This window comes from Cryptomeria japonica, chromosome 3 (genome assembly GCF_030272615.1).
Source record: "Cryptomeria japonica chromosome 3, Sugi_1.0, whole genome shotgun sequence".
Taxonomy (NCBI): Eukaryota; Viridiplantae; Streptophyta; class Pinopsida; order Cupressales; family Cupressaceae; genus Cryptomeria; species Cryptomeria japonica.
Window position 1 is genome coordinate 890,580,744 of NC_081407.1, and position 21,420 is coordinate 890,602,163.

Genomic DNA, 21,420 nt, shown 5'->3' on the forward strand with positions numbered 1-21,420 from the left:
CTCAACTCCCGAGAGCTTCCGGCTCTCGAACGCAATGGGGTGACGGTCTTGCATCAACACCGCTCCAATGCCTTCACCCGAGGCATCACACTCGAGGATGAAAGGGTGAGTGAAGTCTGATAGTGCCAGAACCGGACACGTACTCATAACTTGTATCCCCTGGGCGCTGATGACGTGTCCCAAGTACAGGACCTCGGTCATTCCAAATTCACATTTGGACCTTTTGGCATACAGTGATTATGATTCCATAATCCCCAATACTTCATCCAAATGCCCCATATGTTCCTTCCAGGTCTTGTTGTAGATGAGTATGTCATCAAAGAATACCAATAGGAACTTACGCAGTTGCTTGTTGAAGATGTGGTTCATGCAGGACTGAAAAGTGGCCTGAGCATTGGTTAATCCAAACGTCATGACCAAGAACTCATAGTGTCCGTAATGGCAACGAAAGGCCATCTTTTCCACATCTTGCTCCCTCATTCGGATCTGATGGTAGCCAGAAAAGAGATCAATCTTGCAGAAATAGATTGCGCCATGTAGTTCGTCCAATAGCTCATTGCTCCTGGGAATGGGGTACCTATTGTTGATAGTCTTCTTGTTTAGTGCACGATAATCGACACACATTCTGAGAGTCCCGTCCTTCTTCACCAGTACCACCGAGGACGCAAAGGGGCTAGAACTGGGCCAGATCCATCCCTTGTCGAGGAGTTCCTAGATTATTTTCTCTATCTCATCTTTGAACTTCTTCGGGTAGCGATAGGGTGTGGTGATAACGGGTTTTTCTCCCTCCTCCAACTCAATGGTGTGCTCAAACCCTCGGTGTGGGGGTATACCAGGTGGAATATCAGCGAAGACCAAACTATGCCCATCCAAAACCGACTGAAGTTCCCAATCCTGATAGTACGTCGGTTGTCCTTTCACAGGTTTTGTTGAGATCAAGCAATGTGTTGCCCAAACTACTTCATCATGTCTGAAGATGGCTTCCCATCCTTTTGGCGGAAATCTCCCTCGGGCCGCCATTCGACATTCCCCTAAGAACTCCCTGCCATCCACCTCGAATGAGAACTCCATCCTTTTGAAGCTCTATGTGTACTAGTCGACGGTCTCCATCCATTGAATGCCCAATATGACATCCATGTCATCCAGATCCACAACAAAGAAATCATCGGTCACCGTATAATTTCCCACGGTGATACTCAGTTGCAGAACCAGGTGAGTACATGATAGGAGATTGCCTCCTGCCACCTTGACATCGAACCCTTCATGTTCCTTCGTACACAAGCCCCTACGGTTGATGAGTGACAAGTTTATGAAGTTGAGCGAGGCTCCACTGTCGAGCATAACAAGAACTCGTTGCCCTTGGAGTGTACCGCGTACTCTAAATACACTGCACCTTGGGGTACCCGCCAGTGTGGCAATGACGCCCCCCCTCCAAACCAATGTGGAGATTCTCTACGCCAAGCTGGTTTCTTCGGCCGATTCTTCCCTTGGGGTTTCGCTTTCTTCATGCTCCTCTTCTCCATTGGACATCACTTCAATATAGTGAATCTTTCCTTTGCCCAAACATCGGTGTCCTGGTTCCCATGGTTCTTTGCAGGTGAAACACAGCTTCTTCCTTCTGAGTTCCTGTCTTGCGGCTTCATCTAGCGATGACCCCTTCGGATAGGCTTTATTATCCTTTTCCCTCGGAGCGAAAGGTGGTTTGATATGTCCAAAACTTCTGGAAAAGGAAGATGTTGCCATGTTAGAGGCCTTTTTTATTGCTTCCGTGAGCATGTTGGGGTTGAACCCTTTCACTCAACCTTTCAGTGGTTCCATCAATCCGTCTATGAACAAGACCACCAATCTCAGCTCTGAGATGTCAGTCACCAACATGGACAATCTCTGGAATTCTGTGATGTAACTATCCACAAATCCCGAATGCTTTAGTTGCGCCAACTCCTTGAATTGAGTTCTGGATCCTTCCCGTCAAATCGATCTATGAGCTTCTCTCTAAATTCGACATAGGAAGTTATCTGGTCATGGCCAAGAGTGATCATTCCATGATGCCACCATTCATGCGCTACCCCTTCCAGGTGGAGTGCTGCAAACTTGATAGCTTCATCTTCAAGCATCGGGTTGAGTTGGAAGTAAGTATCTGCTTTTTGAACCCAGGCAAGTGCCGAGGTCGCTCCGGCCTAATCAAAGGATGATAGGTTGATCTTACCGACCTTCCGCTTGATGTCATTATTATAGTGTCCATAATGGCCCCGAATTCCTGCCGCCTTGACTCGGCTATGCTTGCATCTTCTGAAAGGTGGGTTCTTTCTCCCCCCATGGTGCTTCTGATTTTTGAGGAAAAGTCGGCATCAGCAGCCGTGAATGTGAGCGTTGGACGTTTGACCTTCCCGTGACCGAATCATCGCCCTGTCCATTCTGTTCTCCATTCTTTTTTCCCAAGGCCAATTGTCGTAAGGTTTCCTCCATGATTTGTTGTTGCTGCTCTCCTCTAGTTAGGGTGTCGTTGAGCTAAGCTTGGCTTTTGGTTAGCTCCCTTAATAGTGCCATGACTTCTCTTGTAGGGTCCTGTGGTTCCCCCATTTGATCGGCTGAAAGTTACCTCCTCCTGGTGTACACTTGCATCCACGACACGACAGGCTGGCAAGATCACAAGCTCTGATACCACTATAATGTTCCCAGACTGTTCAACGATTGGTCGTACGGTGGTGCACCAGCAAGGTCATACGGAGTGAAGTGCGGGGGCTGCCGTACGGTAAAGAGGTTGTACGGTGGTGGTGTGAGGACAAAGTGACCGTACGGTGTAGAGGGCTGTACGGTGGGTGGCAGTGGAAGGTCGTATGGTGGAGAGGGTCGTACGGTGGGTAGCGGTGAAGGGTCGTACGGTGGAGAGGATTGAGCGATCGTATGGTGAAGGGGGGTTGTACGGTAATGTGGAGGTGAAGGGCCGTACGGTGGAGAGGTCGCACGAGAATGTGGGTTGGACTGATGTACGATGGGATGAGAGGTACGGTGAGGTAAGGGGGTGTACGGTGGAGGTATGATGTACGGTGGCAATATGAGGTACTCCAGTGATGAAAGGTTGACCTTCTACAAACAATAAATTTTGAATATTTGGAATTTCTTGAGTATGTATTAACAGATATGCAACTGGAGAGATACACAATGATGAGATTCAAGATTTGCCAAATTCGGAATGAGTACAAATAAACAGAATAGGGTGAGGGGGAAATCCCACAGAAACTGAACAAACCAAATAGGGAGGGTCTTTCACCTCCAAAATGGCGGTAACCAGAACTCCAACAGGAATTCGCACAAGACAGAAAAATATAAAAATTCGCATACCTACAACAATGACTAACACGACCATATATGGGCCGACACGACCAACCAAAACTTGCCCAATCTAATTAAATAAAAGGGCCCGAAAGATTTGTTATTAAATTTGGGGCCTTACAACAAAATAATTAGATTTATTATTTAATTATATCGGGGACATCACAAATTTGGGTGAAGTTGAATTTGAATTTGGAGAGGTAAAGTGTTATAAATAAGAGCCTTGGGCTCTCATTTGGATCATCTTGAGAATTTTACACCGTTATACTGCAGGTTTGGTGATTGAAATCTGAGCTTCAAAGCGTGCCTTCCTAGCTACGTATCAGTTTTGTACTTGGGAAATGGTACCTAGTTGTGTTATTGTATTTCTAGTGCTGTTAGAGAGTGTTTTGCAGATTGTGGAGTGTTTTTGTGTGGGTTTGGAGTGTTTTCTTGATGCTGTTCACGGAGTTGCTGAAACCATATTTCACTCGTACCTCTTGGCCAAGTGAATCTTTCATTTTGGGTATTTGCTCTATCAAATTGTGGCAATGAGGCGATATAGTTTGCAATTTTATAGCTGCTGGTTTGGAGAATTGGATTTTAGTTGCAAATCGTACCATCTAGCTGGGTCGTACCATCCCAAAGGTGCATTGGGATGCATGTTGCTATTTTGAGGCAATTGGATTGCAGGTTTTGTGTTCTTGTATCATCGTCCAGGTTATATCTTTCGTTCACATTTGATTTGGTGTGTTTCCGACTTCGTTTGAGTGAGTTATGATCATTTTGGTGTTGCCAGTCGAGGCTAGTCATGCATGTTTTGACCTCAGTTTTTTGGTTCAGCAATAGTGGTTTGATTTGATTTATTTTGATAGTTGTTTATTGCTGTAATCTGCATTGGATATCATCTCTAATCTTTCCTTTCTATATTGTAAGGTTAAGTAGTAAGTACTACTAACCATTTTTGGAGTGTTGCTTGCCCACTGCATAAGTGGAAGAGGCTGGCCTAGCCGCCTACTTGTTATATAATTCAGTTTGTTTCTCTGCCCTCCCATTGAGTTAGTGGTTGAGTGATATTATGTTTGTAAGGATCCTCCCGCTGCATAAGTAGTCGAGTTGAGCTTTATTGTGATTCGTGTTGAGTGTGCTCTTGTCGCCTTGGCTAGTTTAGCACCAAGTATCTTGTTTACCCAATGGATAAGCGGAAGGGGTTGGCTTGCCGCCCATTATTGTAATCATTACTTTCAGGCTCCATAGTTCCTGGACTCATTGAATCCTAGCGAATCCCGAGCCGAGTGACCCTAGCCGACTCTCAGGGACTCGTGACTCTCTAGGACTCGCTCTAGGCAAAAATCACTAGAAATTGGTTTTTTTGCCGAGTTTTGCCGAGTTTTGCCAAGTCCTATTGATTTTTTGCAAAGTCCCGAGTCGAGTCAGCCTTCCCGAGTCTGCACCGAGTCTGAGTCTCGTTTCTTAAAGTTTCAGCAGTTTGTGGCTAACGATCCCCTGCTACCGTATGCTCTCACCCACCCAGTTTGGGCTCTCGGTGATCAAAAGGTGTAGGGTCCCTTTCAATTGTTTGGATTACATTGTTCTAACCATAGTTTTAAAACTCATGGACTCGCCACGGACTCGTCAGTCCATGGGAGCCACGAGTCGACTCGCCAAGGACTCACGAGGCGGGCAAGTCCTGGCAAGTTCATCTGAAAGACTCGCAAGTCTTTTGCAAGGACTCGCGCAAGTCTTTTGCATGGACTCGCGAGTCTTTCAGATGGCCTTGCGCGACCCAGAAAAAAAGTCATGCAAGCTTTAAAATTGAGTTTTTAAAAAAAAAAATTGCCTTCATTTGGCATAACTAAGGGAGTGAAAAATAAAAGAAAAATAACACCTGATGAAAATAACTTGGGGGCGCTGCCCCCAAACCCTCGTCGAAAAATGTAGGGGGAAATTGCGCCAATGGAAGTAGGAAAAATTTAACCTCCGAGTCTGATTAGGCTCCATATAACAGCATAATTAGGATTGAAGAAATCTTGGTAATATACATTTTAGAGTTGAAAGTTTGAAACTATGAGTATGTGACATGTGTAATGTTTCAATTATGGCTCTTATGCTCTCTAAATGCATTAATTTCTTTATGTTATTTTGTAAAACTATGGTTTTTCTTTTTGCCGAGTCTTTCACGAGTCTTTCACAAGTCCGAGTCCGAGTCCAAATTTTTGGTTTGCCGAGTCCGAGGCGAGTCCGAGATTTTCAACTATGGTTCTAACCCTAACAGGTGATTGGTGTGATTGTGATCTTGCTTTGAAAAATAAAATAAAAATTGTGGGAATACTACAGCATGGCCAAAGAACAATACCATCCCTGGAAATCATAAACATCTCCTACCTGAATAACTCCCTCCTGGATCAATGTAGGCATAAGGATTCACTTCAACACCCTAAGGAGAGGAATAGTCTTCTCCTGCACTAGTTGGAAATCATCCCAAACTCCTTCCAAGTATTGCATCTTGAATATGAGGATCGATGTCTTAATCAAATGCTTGGACGAACTGAGCTAGGAAATCATCCGCTTGCTTCGAAACATCTTCAATCCATTTTTCAACCTCCTCGTGTATTCCTTGTTGTCTCATGATTAAAGGGGAATCCATGATCAATAGCAATAGGTGAGACAAAAGCTAGATCCTCATGCCTTTGGGAATTCATCAATTCAATATATTCCTTGAGTCTCCTGTTCTCACTCTCAAGCATCTCCTTTTCAATAGTCCGATTCAACTGTGCCTCAATTGCCTTGATCATATCATCTAACTCCTGGAACTCTTGCTTCTTTCTAGTAGGTCCAAAGTCAATTGTGGTGTCCTGATAATCCATAGGAGTGACAACATCTCTGGTCTCATCACCCATCGGGACAACCACTTGTGCAATACGCACACCTGCATCATCTCTAATAATCTTAGAGAGCACCTTAGCTTTCTTCTATTCCTTTTCTTTGCCAATCATGGCAAAGAAATCATAAATATCCTTTGCGGGTTGTGCATCTATCATCTTCTTCTTTTCCATGCTCTGAAACAACTAATCGAGAATAGTGGAAATTTCCATCCCATCCACGAGGCTCAAGTCTTGATCAAGTCCTCTCAAGGCTGAAATAGCATCATCGTCCATATCCTTGTCCTTAGTTAAGTCTACCACATTGTTACCCAAGTTGACCTCTAACTGAATTGTAGGAGATCTCGGTTGTTCTTCATCATCATCATGTCGTGGCGACTATGCTATAGCATGTAACTCCTAATTGTTTTTTGGTAGGATTTTCGTATTGAAATCCTGTCTGGACTCATTGTCCTTCTCTGTCAAATCATTCTCCTTCATGGATGAGGAGCTCATGGTAGACTGAGGAGTGTTAGACTTATGCTTCTTTTACCTTGAATTATGGCTAACAATCTCCTTGCCTTTTGCTTGTGATTCTCTAGGCATGCCTTTCCTTCTTTTTGGGAGCCTAACTCTCCTCATCATTATGTGTCCTTACATTGTTGTTTGTCCTTTCATCTTCATTGAGAGAGGACTCCTCATTTCTCATCTTCTCATAGGTAAAGGTGACCTTCAACTTTCTTAACTCATTGACATACTTGTCCACCCATTCCCTCAAGTGATCATTCACTTCTCTCATCAAAACATTCAAGTCGACCAAGTCAGGTTTCTTCCAACTGGGCAACATGATGGGCTTGTCTTTCTCATTTACATATTGCGGATGAACATGCTCACCATCATCCTGAACCTAATCTGGAATGGAGAAAAGATTACACTTCCTCATGAAGTCCACTGACATACGAGACTATATCTTCCTTCTAACCATGAGCTCATCCATGAGATTAGCCCAATAGTCCTTGATATCGATTCTATGTGTAAATCGTCCTCCTTTGATTGTTATAATTCTCTGAAATGGATCAAATCGATCCCTACTATTATAGGTTCCAAGACGATAGAACTCCAATTCTTCAATATAACTAAATTCCCTCCGACTGCAATATGGCATACAGCCATCGTCTTTCCAAGTGCAATTGGAAGAGTTGTCCCTGTTCTGTGATTTTCCTTTTGGAGAGAATCAAACTCCAAAAGTTGTCTCACTACCTCAACCAAAACCATCTTGTTTGTCGAATACCTAGGAAGCTTGTATGATTCTGATGCAAATTCCTGAATCCTTAGGTATATGAAGCTAGGAAATTGGATATACCATGACTCGTACTTCTGAATAAGTGTAATTGCCTCCTTGGACAATCGTTTGTGGATCCTGCCCTGTAGCAATCTTGTGATGTACATGGTGAAAGCATCATTCACCCTTTTGTAATGTTCAATCTTGTGTAGATGGATTTGCAGATAGCATTCATAAACTCTAAACTATCTTGGCCCATTCCCAACTTCACCCTTGCCTTTAAAACTTAGTGGAAAAACGCCTCTCATCTAGACAACTTGCTTTTATGCCTTAATTTCATGGGGCAGAAATCATAAATATCCTTTGCGGGTTGTGCCTCTATCATCTTCTTCTCCATGTTCTAAAACAACCAATCGAGAATAGTAAAAATTTCCATCCCATCCACGAGGCTCAAGTCCTAATCAAGTCCTCTCAAGGCTGAAATCACATCATCGCCCATATCCTTGTCCTTAGTTAAGTCTACCACATGGTTACCCAAGTTGACCTCTAACTGAATTGTAGGAGATCTCGGTTGTTCTTCATCATCATTTTGTGCCGACTACGCTATAGCATGTAACTCCTAATTGTTTTCTGGTAGGATTTTCGTATCGAAATCCTGTCTGGAATATCATTCTCCTTCATGGATGAGGAGCTCATGGTAGACTAAGGAGTGTTAGACTTATGCTTCTTTTACCTTGAATTATGGCTAACAATCTCCTTGCCTTTTGCTTGCAATTCTCCCGATATGCCTTTCCTTCTTTTTGGGAGCCCGACTCTCATCATCATTATGTGTCCTTACATTGTTGTTTGTCCTTTCATCGTCATTGAGAGAGGACTCCTCATTTCTATCTTCTCATAGGTAAAGGTGACCTTCAACTTTCTCAACTCATTGACATACTTGTCCACCCATTCCCTCAAGTGATCATTCACTTCTCTCATCAAAACATTCAAATCTACCAAGTCAAGTTGCGTCCAACTGGGCAACATGATAGGCTTGTCTTTCTCATTTACATATTGCGGATGGACATGCTCACCATCATCCTAAACCTGATCTGGAATGGAGAAAAGATTACACTTCCTCATGAAGTCCACTGACATACGAGACTATATCTTCCTTCTGACCACGAGCTCATCCATGAGATTAGCCCAATAGTCCTTGATATCGATTCTATGTGTAAATCTTCCTCCTTTGATTGTTATAATTCTCTGAAATGGATCAAATCGATCCCTACTATTATAGGTTCCAAGACGATAGAACTCCAATTCTTCAAAAACTAAATTCCCTACGGCCGCAATATGGCATACCACCATCGTCTTTCCAAGTGCAAAAGGAAGAGTTATCCCTTTTCTGTGATTTTCCTTTTGGAGAGGATCAAACTCCAAAAGTTGTCTCACTACCTCAACCAAAACCATCTTGTCTGTCGGATACCTAGGAAGCTTGTATGGTTGTGATGCTAATTCCCGAATCCTTAGGTATATGAAGCTAGGAAACTGGATATACCATGACCCATACTTCTCAATAAGTGTAATTGCCTCCTTGGACAATCGTTTGTGGATCCCACCCTACAGCAGTCTTGTGATGTACATGGTGAAAGCATCATTCACCCTTTTGTAATGTTCAGAGATCTCAACACCTTCGGCCCTCAATCAACGGCACTCGACACCCTTCAACTCCAAATGTAAAGTTCCACTCGTAAAGAAAAGTAGGCCGCACACTTTCAAACAATCTGTACGACAATGTTACTTCCACTGAAGGATCCAATCGTAGATAATTCCTCCAATAAGATTATTGCAAATACAAGAATGAATTATCAACAGAGTAGACACCACCAACATTGAATGGCCAAGAATTAGATATTTGTAATTATATTTCCACAAGGTAGAGATAGATCCACCAATGAAGTACAAAGTGAAATATCAAAAATGATATCTTTAACGGCAGACTAGGGTGGCTACTAACCACCGAAACTGCGATTACAGAATAGGGAGGATCTTGCACCTCCGAAACTGCAATAGTGCCAAACTCCAACTAGCATTTGTAGATACAAAGAAAATATAAAATTTACCATACCTACAACTATGCCAAACTCGACCTTATAAATGGGCTCCAGAAAGTTTCTGAAAGATCCCTGATGGATCTCTTTTACCAATCTGCTGTAATTTTTATTTATTTAAATTGATTTTTCCTACTTATTAATATTTTCTTTCAGAAATAGACAGAAGTTGCAGAAGGGTTGAATTCTTTTTGTATTTTGATGATTTTTCAACAAGTAAATAATGAAGTACAAGTACGTGAACAAAGTACTGAAAATGAAGTTCATATACAGCCAAAACAAATTCGATTCAAGGCAGATTTCTGAATATAAAATCAAATATTTGACCAGATGAAGATTTCCAATAATTTCAGGAAGATTACAATCAGGAATTATTCCAACCTGGATGCTGAAAGAGTAACATAACTAGGAATGAAGTTGTGGCAAGATTCCAGCCCTCCAAGTGCTGCACGTGGGAAGGAAAGTGGCTGCCAGGTACAGCCGTACGGCTGCCAAGTACACCCAACTGGTTAGAAACCCCAAAGCCCACGCTGAACTCTATCAGAATTGCTGAACCTCCAGAAAGAATGCCGTACAATCTCCAAGATGCTAATAGCTGCAAACAAATCCAAACCACTGTATTGGGGGCTACGTCCCAAACAGGCAAGGCATTGGGGTTGGCGTCCCAGATGCTGAAAAGCTCTTCCAGAGCCAAATCTCAAATCCAAGATGTAAAATGTGTAAAAGATAATCATAGAATGAAGCTCCTATCCCCTTATAACCCCTCTCAATTGCAAATCGAACCCTAATTGTCTCCAAGTGGCGTGGTCTAGTGGAAATGTTATAATTTCTTATTTTAAAGTGGTCATGTTACTAGAAAATGACCTTTTTCCCCATAGACAGAAATCCGCTCACTGAATTGCCCTGAGACCAAAGAGAAAGATTTAAAGAATTTCAAGATCTTTCCAACGAGCTATCACACAATAGGATGCGCATCCAGATGAGACCAAAAATCCCCTTATTACTCCAAAATGGCTAACAACTTAGCCTTATTTAATTATTAAACGCTAACTTAGGAAATATTAAAAATATAACCCAAATAGCCACAAAATGCCCAACTGACATTACAAACCCTAAAATCATCCTGTCACCTGTCTGTGACTGAAGTCGGAAATCAAGGATTCACTGGTAGTCTCATCCCTAAAATCTAGGGATGTTCCTAAAATTTAGGAAACAAGCCCAATCTCTTTGAAACTGAAACCATCTAAAAGGTCATGAATAACCTCACGACTGGCAACTGTCACGACCTCCTAAAATTTAGGGATACCCCCTAAAATCTAGGAACTGCTCCAAACTGGCTCCAAACTGCCTGTAAAGCCAAAATCCAATCACTATATGCACTGAATGAGTCCCAATCAACCTCTGCTAGCCTATGAGACTCCAATGATAGGCCAACTCCTCCGTCTCCGATGTCCACTCTAGAAAGGGGACATGACAGTTTCCCGAAGGGTTACAAACCGATCGACACCAAAGAGTTTATAACTAACTAATTAATAAAAAGGGCCTGAAAGATATTATTAAGTACAAGGCCATACGATAATTTATTTAAATTTAACTATTTAATTATATCGGGCATATTACAGTCCTCTCGGCCCAAGAATTGCTTGCCCTCAAGCAATTGTAGGCTCGGATGTTCCAAGATATGTTCACTCTCCCATGTGGCATCTTCAATTGGCAGGTCCTTCCATCGGACAAGGTACTCCTTGATGGTGCATGACCTCAGCTTTTTCTCTCTAACGTCGATGATCTCAGCGGGCTCCAAAATAAGTTTTCCTTCATCATCAATGGGTGGGATTTCCTCAAAAACCGTGACACCTTTGTCGAGGAATTCCTGGATCGTCCTCTCTATCTCATCTTTAAACTTCTTAGGGTGGCAATAGGGCGTGGTGATAACAAGTTTGGCTCCTTCCTCCAGCTCGATGGTGTGCTCAAAACCTTGATGTGGGGAATACCAGGTGGAATGTCTGCAAAAACTAAACTGTGCTTGCCCAACATTGCCTAAAGCTCGCCATCATGGTAGTATGCATGTTGCTCACACAATGTTTTGGTCAATACCAAGCAGTGTGCCGCCCAGACGATGTCATCATGTCTTAAAATTGCTTCCATCCATCTGGTCAAAATTTCCCTCGCGCCGCCTTTGGACATTCCTCTTAGTACCACCTTGCCATCCACTTCGAATGAGAATTCCATCCTCTTGAAGCTCTATGTAAACTGGTCGAGGGTCTCCATCCATTGAATGCCCAAGTTGACAACTATATCATCCAAATCAACCATGAAGAAATCATGTCACTCTGTTGTTCCCCATGGTGATGCTGAGTTGCGGAACTAGATGAGTACATGACAATAGATTTCCTCTAGCCACCTTGACTTCGAACACTTCATGCTCCTCCATAAACAAACCCCTCCTCGTGACGAGTGATGAGTTGATAGAGTTGAGAGTGGCCCCGCTGTCCAACATGACTATGACCCGTTGGCCCTGGAGCGTACCGTGAACCTAAAACACACTACACCCAAGAGTTCTGGTCAGAGCGGCAATGACGCCTCCCCTCCGTACCAATGTGGCAATTCTCTCCGCCTGGTTCGTTTCTTCTTTAGCTTCTTTCTCCTGTCGCTCAGATTCTTCATTCTCCTCCTCGTTGTCAGACTCCACCTTAATGTAGTGGATCTTTCCCTTACCAAAGCATCGGTGACCTGGTTCCCACGGCTCCTTGCATGTGAAACAAAGCTTTTTCCTCTTGAGCCCTTGCTTCGTGGCCTCATCTAATGATGGCTTCTTTGGGTATGGTTTACTGTCCTGCTTTGGTACGAGAGGTGGTTTGGCCTGTGTGTAAATCTTGGAAGAGGATGAGGTAGCCATGTCACGTGCCTTCTTAATCACTTCGGTGAGCATGTTAGGGTTCAAACACTTGAACCAACCCTTCAAGGGTTCCATCAGCCCATCCATGAACAACACAACTAGTCTCCTTTTTGAGATGTCTGTTACCAACACTGACAGTCTCTGAAACTTTGTGATATAACTATCCATTGGTCTGGTTTGTTGTAGTTGAGCCAACTCCTTGAAGTTGAGCTCTGGATCGTTTCCATCAAAACGGTCGATAAGTCTCTCTGTGAAATCAGAATATGAAGTTACTTGATTGTGACCAAGGGTGACCATCCCATGATGCCACCATTCATGAGCAACTCCCTCCAGGTGAAGCGCTGCAAACTTGATCGCCTCATCCTCAGGCATCAGGTTGAGCCGAAAGTAGGTATCTATTTTATGTACCCATGCTTGCGCAAACGTTGATCCCATCCCATCGAAGGATGATAAATGTATCTTGCCAATTTTCCATTTGATGTCATCGTTGTAGTAGCCACACCTCCTGCCATCTGAATATTTCATTCGTAGGTCTACGTAATCCTTGAAGGATATATCCCCCTCAAGATCTGCATCTCTCCAATCTTGTCTCAGTTGCCTCTACATCTCTAGAAAAGTGGGCTCTCGTTCCCTACGAGGAGCTTCTGTTCTGCGGGGGAATGTCAGCATCAAAGGTTGAGAATATGAGCGATGTGTTAGACCTTCCCATGACAGAATTATTGCAATGTCCATTGTGTTCTCCATTTGTTCTACTTTCTGCCAATTTTTGAAATGTCCCTTCCATGAGTTTTTGTCGTTGTTCCCCTTTGACCATAGCTTCGTTGATCTCAGCTTGGCTCTTGACTAGCTCCCTCAACAAACTCGTGATTTCAACATCAAGATCCCCCATTCTATCCACAAAACAGTATCTCCTTTAGTGTATACTTTGAGCTCATTCTGTATCCACTACTTGACGTGCTGGCAGAATCACCAGCTCTGATACCACTATAATGTACCCAACCGCACGGTACCCAAATTTCCAACGCACGTCACATACCATTGTGATGTACCGGCGCTATCTTACAGCACAGTACCTGAGGGCAAAGTACTTGAGGGAAATACCCGAGGGAAATTACCGGGGAAGTACCCAAGGGAAGCACTCGAGGGCAAAGTACCTTCGACACCTTCGGCCCTCAATCAACGGCACTCGGCACCAGAGTTCCCAAACTTGCCGCGAGTCAGGCGAGTCATGCAAGTTGGCGAGTCGAGCCAAGCTCGGCGAGTTTTGCTGACTCGGGACAGGTCAATGTTTTGACTTTTTTGACAAGTTAGTCTCTCCGTCAGGATTCATATATGGAATATAACATTTAAGTATAAGCACTTATACTTTAAGTTATATTCCATATATATTGTCAGGATGTTTGAGAGTGGTTTTGGACCTCCATGAGTTATAATGCAAAATCTAGTTTTTGGAGGATCGTTCAAATTTCCAGACTTAGTCAAATTTCAAGCCATTTCAGGATCAGGATGACATTCCAGAGTTTTAAGGCGAGTTCACTCTGACCTTGATGTAAGGGACGGGACCTAGGAGGACACTATAAATTCAACCAAGGTTTGATTTAGCAACTTGAAGCGTGACCAGATAGTACACAAAAACCCTAGGAATGATCTAAATAACCCCTAATCACTCAACTGACCTAATCTCCTTCACTCCACCTTGAGGAGATCCACCTGATTTGATGACCTTTGAGAAACTCAATCCCTTCAATGCAAAGGCTAAGACACTAAAACGACCAACAACAAAACTAAAAGAGCTAGCCCTAGAAAGCAAAAAGTGGGGGTCTTCATTTGCAATGGGGTGATGTGTGAGTACCTCACAACAGGGATGTTTCTTAAAATTTTGAAAAAAGGGGGTGAGTTGGGGACATTTCCTACCTGTCCCCACATCCCAAAAAATCCCCCCATGGGGCACAAGGTTATTTTTGGCAAGGGACATGTCTCTAAGGAGCATATTTTCAAACCCTTCTGGCCTCACAATTCCCCCTTCCATCCAACATATATATAGCCTAAAAACTAAGAGGTCCAAGAAAGACCAAGGTCAACTATAGTCCCAAGGTAAAACCTAAGTTCAAAAAGCACAATATTTAATGCTACCATACACGAGCATTCCTTACAGTTTCCAAGTGAAGATGTTCATGATGTCTCATGTTGGTGCTCCCAAAATTTCAATTTGGCCAAAGAAAATACTAAACAAAAGCCACAAACAAGTAGATACTCTACTAGCATGCCTTTCATGGCATAACAAGCTAGCACACATTATAATTGGGCTTTATTCAATAAAGGGTACATGAAACAAATTTTAAATTGTTAAAAATCTCTTAATTTCAAGGGTTTTTTTATTTTGCCAAGTCATTGCCAAGTCGTTACTGAGTCATAGCCGAGTCACGAGTCGAGTCAGCCTTGCTAAGTCCGAGTCTGGGAACTTTGCTCGGCACCCTTTGGCTCCGGACGTAAAGTTCCACTTGTATAGAAAAGTAGGCCACACACTTCCAAACACTCCGTACAACAATGTTACTTCCACTGAAAGATCCAATCGTAGATAATTCCTCTGTCGATAAGATTATTGCAGATACAGGAATGAATTATCAACACAAAGTATACATCAACAACATTGAATGGCCAAGAACTAGATATTTGTAATTATATTTCCACATGTTAGAGATAGATCCGACAATGAAGTACAAAGTGAAATATTAGAAATGATATCTCCAACGACGGACTAGGGTGGCTGCTAACCATCGAAACTGCTATTACAGAATAGGGAGGATCTTGCACCTCCAAAATTGCAACAATGCCAAACTCCAACTGGAACTCGCAGATACAAAGAAAATATAAAATTCACCATACCTACAACTATGCCAAACTCAGCCTTGTAAATGGGCTTGGAAAGTTTCCCGAAGGGTTACAAACAGGCCGACACCAAAAAGTTTAAAACTAACTAATTAATAAAAAGGGCCCGAAAGATATTATTAAGGGGCCATACAATAAATTATTTTAATTGAACTATTTAATTATATTGGGGACATTATAATTTACTATTGTAATATATACTTATTTAGCCAGATATCTATCTATCATAGCAATAAATTACGTTCTTGAAGATCTGCCTATGTGATATGACTCTATTCATGTTCCCAAAACTGGGAATATGTGGCAAAGAACTCATTGTACCTACATAAATTTGAAACAATGAGATATATTGTATCTACCTGCCCATAATTACAAATATATAAGGTTGACTATTTGATGCACAACTAAATAAGGCCCATAGACATGATATTTTTAAGGGATTATATCCTTCATTTTTGTTAAGTTAAAACTTCGAATTGCTTTCCTAAAATAAACCAGAAGAGCGAGATTTCTAGAAGCATCAAACAAAGCAAGAGCTTTCAAAAGCTAATATAATGAATATGTTCTCATTTCTATGAACATCATATCTCCATTTTTATCTTCTATTTAATCTTAAAACTAAAAGGGAATTAAATATATAATGCTTGTATTCTAAGATAATTGCATATACAATCATTGATGTCTCAATCATTTTTTGTTAGTTAAAAAATAGAAGATACCATCCCAACACACAAAGAAAAAATTTATCTTAATGCACAGCACCTCCAGAAATTGGCATTTAAATGTCTAAATTATTATATTCACCATGAACAAAATGCAGTGACCTAGAAAGAATTTATTTGCCAAACTTGATTTACCTTATTAAACGCCTTTCACCAGATAAGTTAGCCCAAACAGCTTGTAAAGAGTTGTCCTAAATAAACAAAACCAAAGTGTCATACGCTTTAATATGCAAATGATATCACTAATGTAATGATGGGCTTAAACTATCTTAGTAATTTTTTAGGCAAATAAAAAGTTCAATATGCCATTAAACATGACATACTATTAGGTCAGCTAAAGCTGTTTCTGTAGAGTATTCCTGCGGCAAAGCAACCAGAAGATGGGGTTTTGGAGTCACGTCCCACATATTCTGCCAAGCAAATTGACAGTGAATGATTACTCCCAAAATATGTTGGAAAAAATTACAACCATACACGTTTCAATCATTTATTTAAATATTGTTCAATTTTTTATATCTTCGACAGTGAATGATTCCTCCCAAAATATGTTGGAAAAAATTACCAACCATACAATTTCAATCGTTTATTTCAATAATGTTGAAATTTTTATATCTTTCCCTTAGTTTTCACCTTTGCCAACAACCCTTTTAGCACTGTAATGTTACAAGAGAATGTCAAAAATATTACACAAGTCTCGCACTTCCAATTTGTAACACAATTAAGAAAAGGGGAAAAAAACCTGGTAGGTATGTACAGGATTACTGCTGCCATCCTGAAAAAGGGAAAATAAACATTCAGAAATTAAATTCTACCAAAGTGAGATAGAAAATATTATTAAAATATTATGATAATATTTAAATCTTTGTTCTAGGTAGTATATCAGAGACAACAAAGAACATATCCCAATACAAAAGGGTATATAAATGACTAACTTCCCTCTAACTATACATGCCAAACATTTCTACTTGCATCCACATAATTCCATTGGAGCATATGATCAATATAATCGTCTTGGAGGCTCTTCTCCAAAGGGTTTAAAAACCATGGTGCCGATAAAAATGTTACTTTAAACAGTTTCGAAAACAATAAAAGTAGCTGAAACTTAAAGAGAAAAATATCCTATGGAAATATGTATCCTATGGAGATTATATAGGGAGTTATATTTGAGTTGCACATTTCCAAATTCAAGTTCAAGGAACACATTAATGTACAATAAAAAAAATCATTTTTTCTCCGTTCATTATTCTTTAAGTTTTATAGATGTACTGTCAGTTTTCTACATTTCCTATTCAATAACTGAAAAACAAGAAAGATAAAACCTTATCATTTTTCTTTCTGAATATATGAATTTTTTGCTTAAATTTTCATTTTTTTCTTTTTTAAGTTGTGACATTTTTGTTACCTTCTATGCTTGCATTTTTCAAAAAAAAATTCTGGGGTTGCAATGTTAACCAATTTGTTTTTTTATTCTAGTGATTTTTTTGTATTTATACAGCATCCCATTCAATGTATAAGGTAAAAAAACAAAAAAAAAAGTTTCAGCTTTTAATTTCTGTCTTTTGCTCGGGTTGTAATGTTTTATTCAAAAATATATTTGTGTTTCAGATCCCCTTATTGGAAAGCCCTGGTTGATGCAATTGTCATGTCTGGTTGAAAGTTCAAAACCACTTCTATTGTAATGTTTATAACTTATCATCTAAGTTTTTTCCTTACGAGTTGAGGGGAAAACTCATATTCAAGATTTCAATCTATAAACAAGCACTAAAAGATCTTGTTTCTCGAGACATACAAGCTGATGAAGACAACTTCTGGGCCAACTAAAACTCGCATGCTTTGAAACATTGATTTATATATTTTCCTTCTTTATTATTAAATGTTGAATTTATTGTATTTGTAAATTTTAACGTTTTAATTTTATCACTACAAATGCGTTGTGAGAAAAATTTGACATCCCCCCCACCTTTAGAGAATTGCCATTCAAGTTTTGATCATGCAATAATTCCGAAACCCCTAGATTCACACAAGGTATAGTTTAAAAACTGGCACAGTATAGTTACATAAGTGCCCTAGCAATTATTACACAATCGCTGCATCAAAAACAGAACTCCCTGCTGCTGAAAGGCTACAGTTTCATCCATTCGAAAGAAATACAATTTTGAAGCGTTTTAATTCATACCTTTCATATCCAAGATAGATGGCGCACCTTGATATTATACTTAGCGGAGAAAAAATTATCTTTAAGGTCTTCTTATCAAAGGTGTGCACCTCATTATCATCTTTCCGTTTACTTCACTCAAGTACATTCTTTATAAGGAATTATCTTCAGAGGTTTTGAAAACACTATACCTTACTCCTATATCAAGTGCTTGATTAGTATTCAAACCTAGGAAAAATCTTCAATGGTAACCTTCTTTCTCCACCAAAACTGATAAATTTGAAGAGCTCTATTCCATGCTCTTGAGAGCTTCAGAAAAGAGCCTCAAAGACAACAGGACAAACAAAGCAGACAAAACCGGATCATGACTTGCACTTGGGAAAACAGTAGGCATTAGCTCTAAACTTCACACAATACAAGACAAAATCATATGGCTTTAAACTTGACAAATATAAAACAAAAACATATGGGTACAACATTCATCTGGATTTCTCCAGCACTCAATAGAGGACACTGACATCCCAAGTCAATGAGGAGAAAGACAACTAAGGTAGTTGTAGCAACAAGAAGGTAAAGAACAAGCCAAAAATAGAGAAATAGAATTGACAGCCCAAGTGAAAGGGGAGGAAGACGACTAAGATAGTTGTCGCAACAATAAGGTGAAAAACAAGCGAAAAAAAAAATAGAGAAAGAGAATGAACAATACTGAAATTTCAGACATGTAATTGTTTATTTGAGCAACACAGTTTAGTAAGAGAGCAAATGCCCCTACCATAGAGGTTTTTTCATCCTCTCAAGGCTACCTATCATAAACACTGTTTGTGTTGCATTTATCATCAAGGGAAAAAACGAAAACCTTTTTGAATTGATAATTTATTACTAAGAAGGAAAGTACCGAGGCACAATGAGAGACATCGATCAAGTTCACAATATCAGGGATATTGTATCAGATCAGTAATACAAAAGACCAGACAATTAACAAAGCTAGCCAAAGGATTGCAGAACACAGATATTGCACTGGCTATACCACATACTGTCAGGAGAGTATATCATGCTAATCACTGTTAGGCACCATAGAACAAAACTGCATATTCAATATCAAATGCTGAGTCACTATTGCCCAAACGTAGCCTAACCTGTAGCAAAACATTGCCAAAACTAACAAAAAGAAGCAAGCATCAACTCGTTTCAACCTGATCCTCACTGCATATATAATGGAGCAAAAATTGCAAAGGCACTGCAAGCAAAACTCACTGTACGTGACAAAATCATTCCAACTTAAAGGAGGATCAAAGTATGAATATTTTACATAAGAGTGTCTTTATGTTGAGGCCCACTGCCAATTTGCAGAGTCACTGCAAATTCAATATCAAATGTTCAGGCCCACAATCAAAGTGCTATGTCACTATTGTAAAACATATATGGTTCATAAATACTTAACAAAGCAAAAATTGTAGAGCCTGCTAGGCTATCTTTGGCCCTGCTAAAAATCTTCTATTCGGTAATCAGCTAGAATTTTCAGATTAATGTGCAGTAAATATTTTACACGGGAAAAAATACTTTCAAATGTGCTTCTCCGTTCAAATTTCAGAAAGCCAAAAGTAAAGCATCCAATAAAAGGCACTTCTCTAAGATTCTCAGTGTCCTTCCCAGTGCATTACGTACCAGGTCTAAGGGAAAAAGAAGAAATATAATAGTCACTATTCCAAGCTTAATAGCTTGGGTAACTTAGGTCCCGGTACATTAAAGACAAGAAAGCGACAGCGTTGCCAATTTATCAGACCCCAGAAAATCTGACAAAAAAGGGTTTTAGTTTTACACTTAACTCCAATAAGTGTGCTCTTTTTTACGATAAAAGTAAGAGAACACGAGCATTTACCAATATCGAGCAGAGGAAACAACCAGAGTTACTCCTAAAACTGAAAATAAATAGAATATAAAACCACATGCACCAACAGTGCAGCAAAAGAAAATGGCAAACGTATAAAAGCAAATACTAAACATAACACCCGAAGTGTAACCCCCCCAAAAAAATATTAGCTTGGAACAAAACAGACCTGAAGAATTAAGGTAGTTATTTTGTTAGCTTCGGCGAGGGGGATTATCTTTCCATTTTTAATTCTGTTCCCCATGTTATCTTCCAGGAACACATGAGTGCCCCACCGGATAGGCCTGGGCGAATTCTCCGTCTCCTCTTCCTTGCATTTTAACTTTCCCTTGTCCTCCCTGATGCACTTCCTCTGCACCGAGCGGATAAAGTCCGGAACGCTCATCTCTTCGGGAGGATTCTCCAAAGAAAGTGTTAAATTGGAGCCATTCGGAAGCAGAACTCTGAATGTGTACATCTTCTTCACATTTTCTGTTTCGGCCTCGACCTTTCTTCTCGTAAATTTGGCATCTCCCTCCTCCACGTCCATCCGCTTTCTCTTAGCTGAAGCATGCAACGGGGTTTGCTGCGACATTTTGCTTCCTCGCTTCCCTGCATAAACCACCTAACATAGCTTACTTAGCAAGCCAGCCCAAGAGTCAAGCCAAACCGTTACACAGAAATTACACAGAAATTTCAGATAAAACATTTCCTCTATCACAAAGCAAACAACATCCCAAAATACTTACGTCGACAAAGTACTGGAGTTGTCTATTGGCAATGGTGATTTTCGCAGAGATCTGAAGAGCAAGTCACTGAGCATACAGAATATTACTACTTAAGGTGGCTGATTTTTTTCATGAAAACTGTAGTGCAAAGATGTACATTCACATTATTAAATTAGCTCCGCCGTCTGGACGTGCAAGAATTGTTATCCCTATACCAAAAAAGGCACCGTACATCTGATCGAAACTTTCCATTTAAGTTAATATTTAATGTTTAGGGATGATGTCTTGATGCGAGAGTACCATTTACTATCCTGACATAAATGCTTTCGCATTCTCAATAAATTCGTAATTAATTATCACGTAACTGATATTTATTTTATTTTTTGAAATCGCTTTTTAATTTTTTTTAATAGAAATTATCAAAGAGGCTCAAATTAGTTCCGTACGGGATGGTGTGCATAATATCTAAGCAATGAATCTACCTTGAAGTTGATTTCTTAATTATTTCTTCGGAGAGGAACATTGGTAGCGTTTGTATCTGAACTATATTATTACTACCCTTTATTTTATAAATTATTGGATTCATAAATTTTATAAAAAATCTCCATTCATTCA

The 21,420-nt window shown here is 40.4% G+C and overlaps 2 protein-coding genes across 6 annotated transcripts in view; one reads left to right on the forward strand and one right to left on the reverse strand.

The window, feature by feature from the left end:
* The window catches only part of LOC131059747 (structural maintenance of chromosomes flexible hinge domain-containing protein GMI1), a 411,868-nt gene extending 390,755 nt beyond the window's left edge, over nt 1-21,113 (reverse strand). For 2 of the 5 annotated variants that reach the window (XR_009110235.2, XR_009110236.2), the window contains exons 1-5: nt 20,827-21,113; nt 20,268-20,689; nt 16,795-16,827; nt 16,379-16,465; nt 16,191-16,246 (exon numbers count right to left, since the gene is read on the reverse strand). Coding sequence is in view for 3 of the 5 variants with exons in the window: in XM_057992783.2 (XP_057848766.2) it covers nt 16,191-16,246; nt 16,379-16,465; nt 16,795-16,827; nt 20,268-20,672 (581 nt within the window). In the remaining 2 variants the exon portion in view is untranslated. Of the gene's footprint in view, nt 1-16,190; nt 16,247-16,378; nt 16,466-16,794; nt 16,828-20,267; nt 20,747-20,826 lie in introns of those variants that run through there. The other 3 variants (XM_057992783.2, XM_057992780.2, XM_057992782.2) reach the window with 2 other exon arrangements.
* The window catches only part of LOC131059749 (uncharacterized), a 64,058-nt gene that overhangs the window by 36,311 nt on the left and 6,327 nt on the right, over nt 1-21,420 (forward strand). The gene's annotated exons all lie outside the window — the stretch shown is intronic.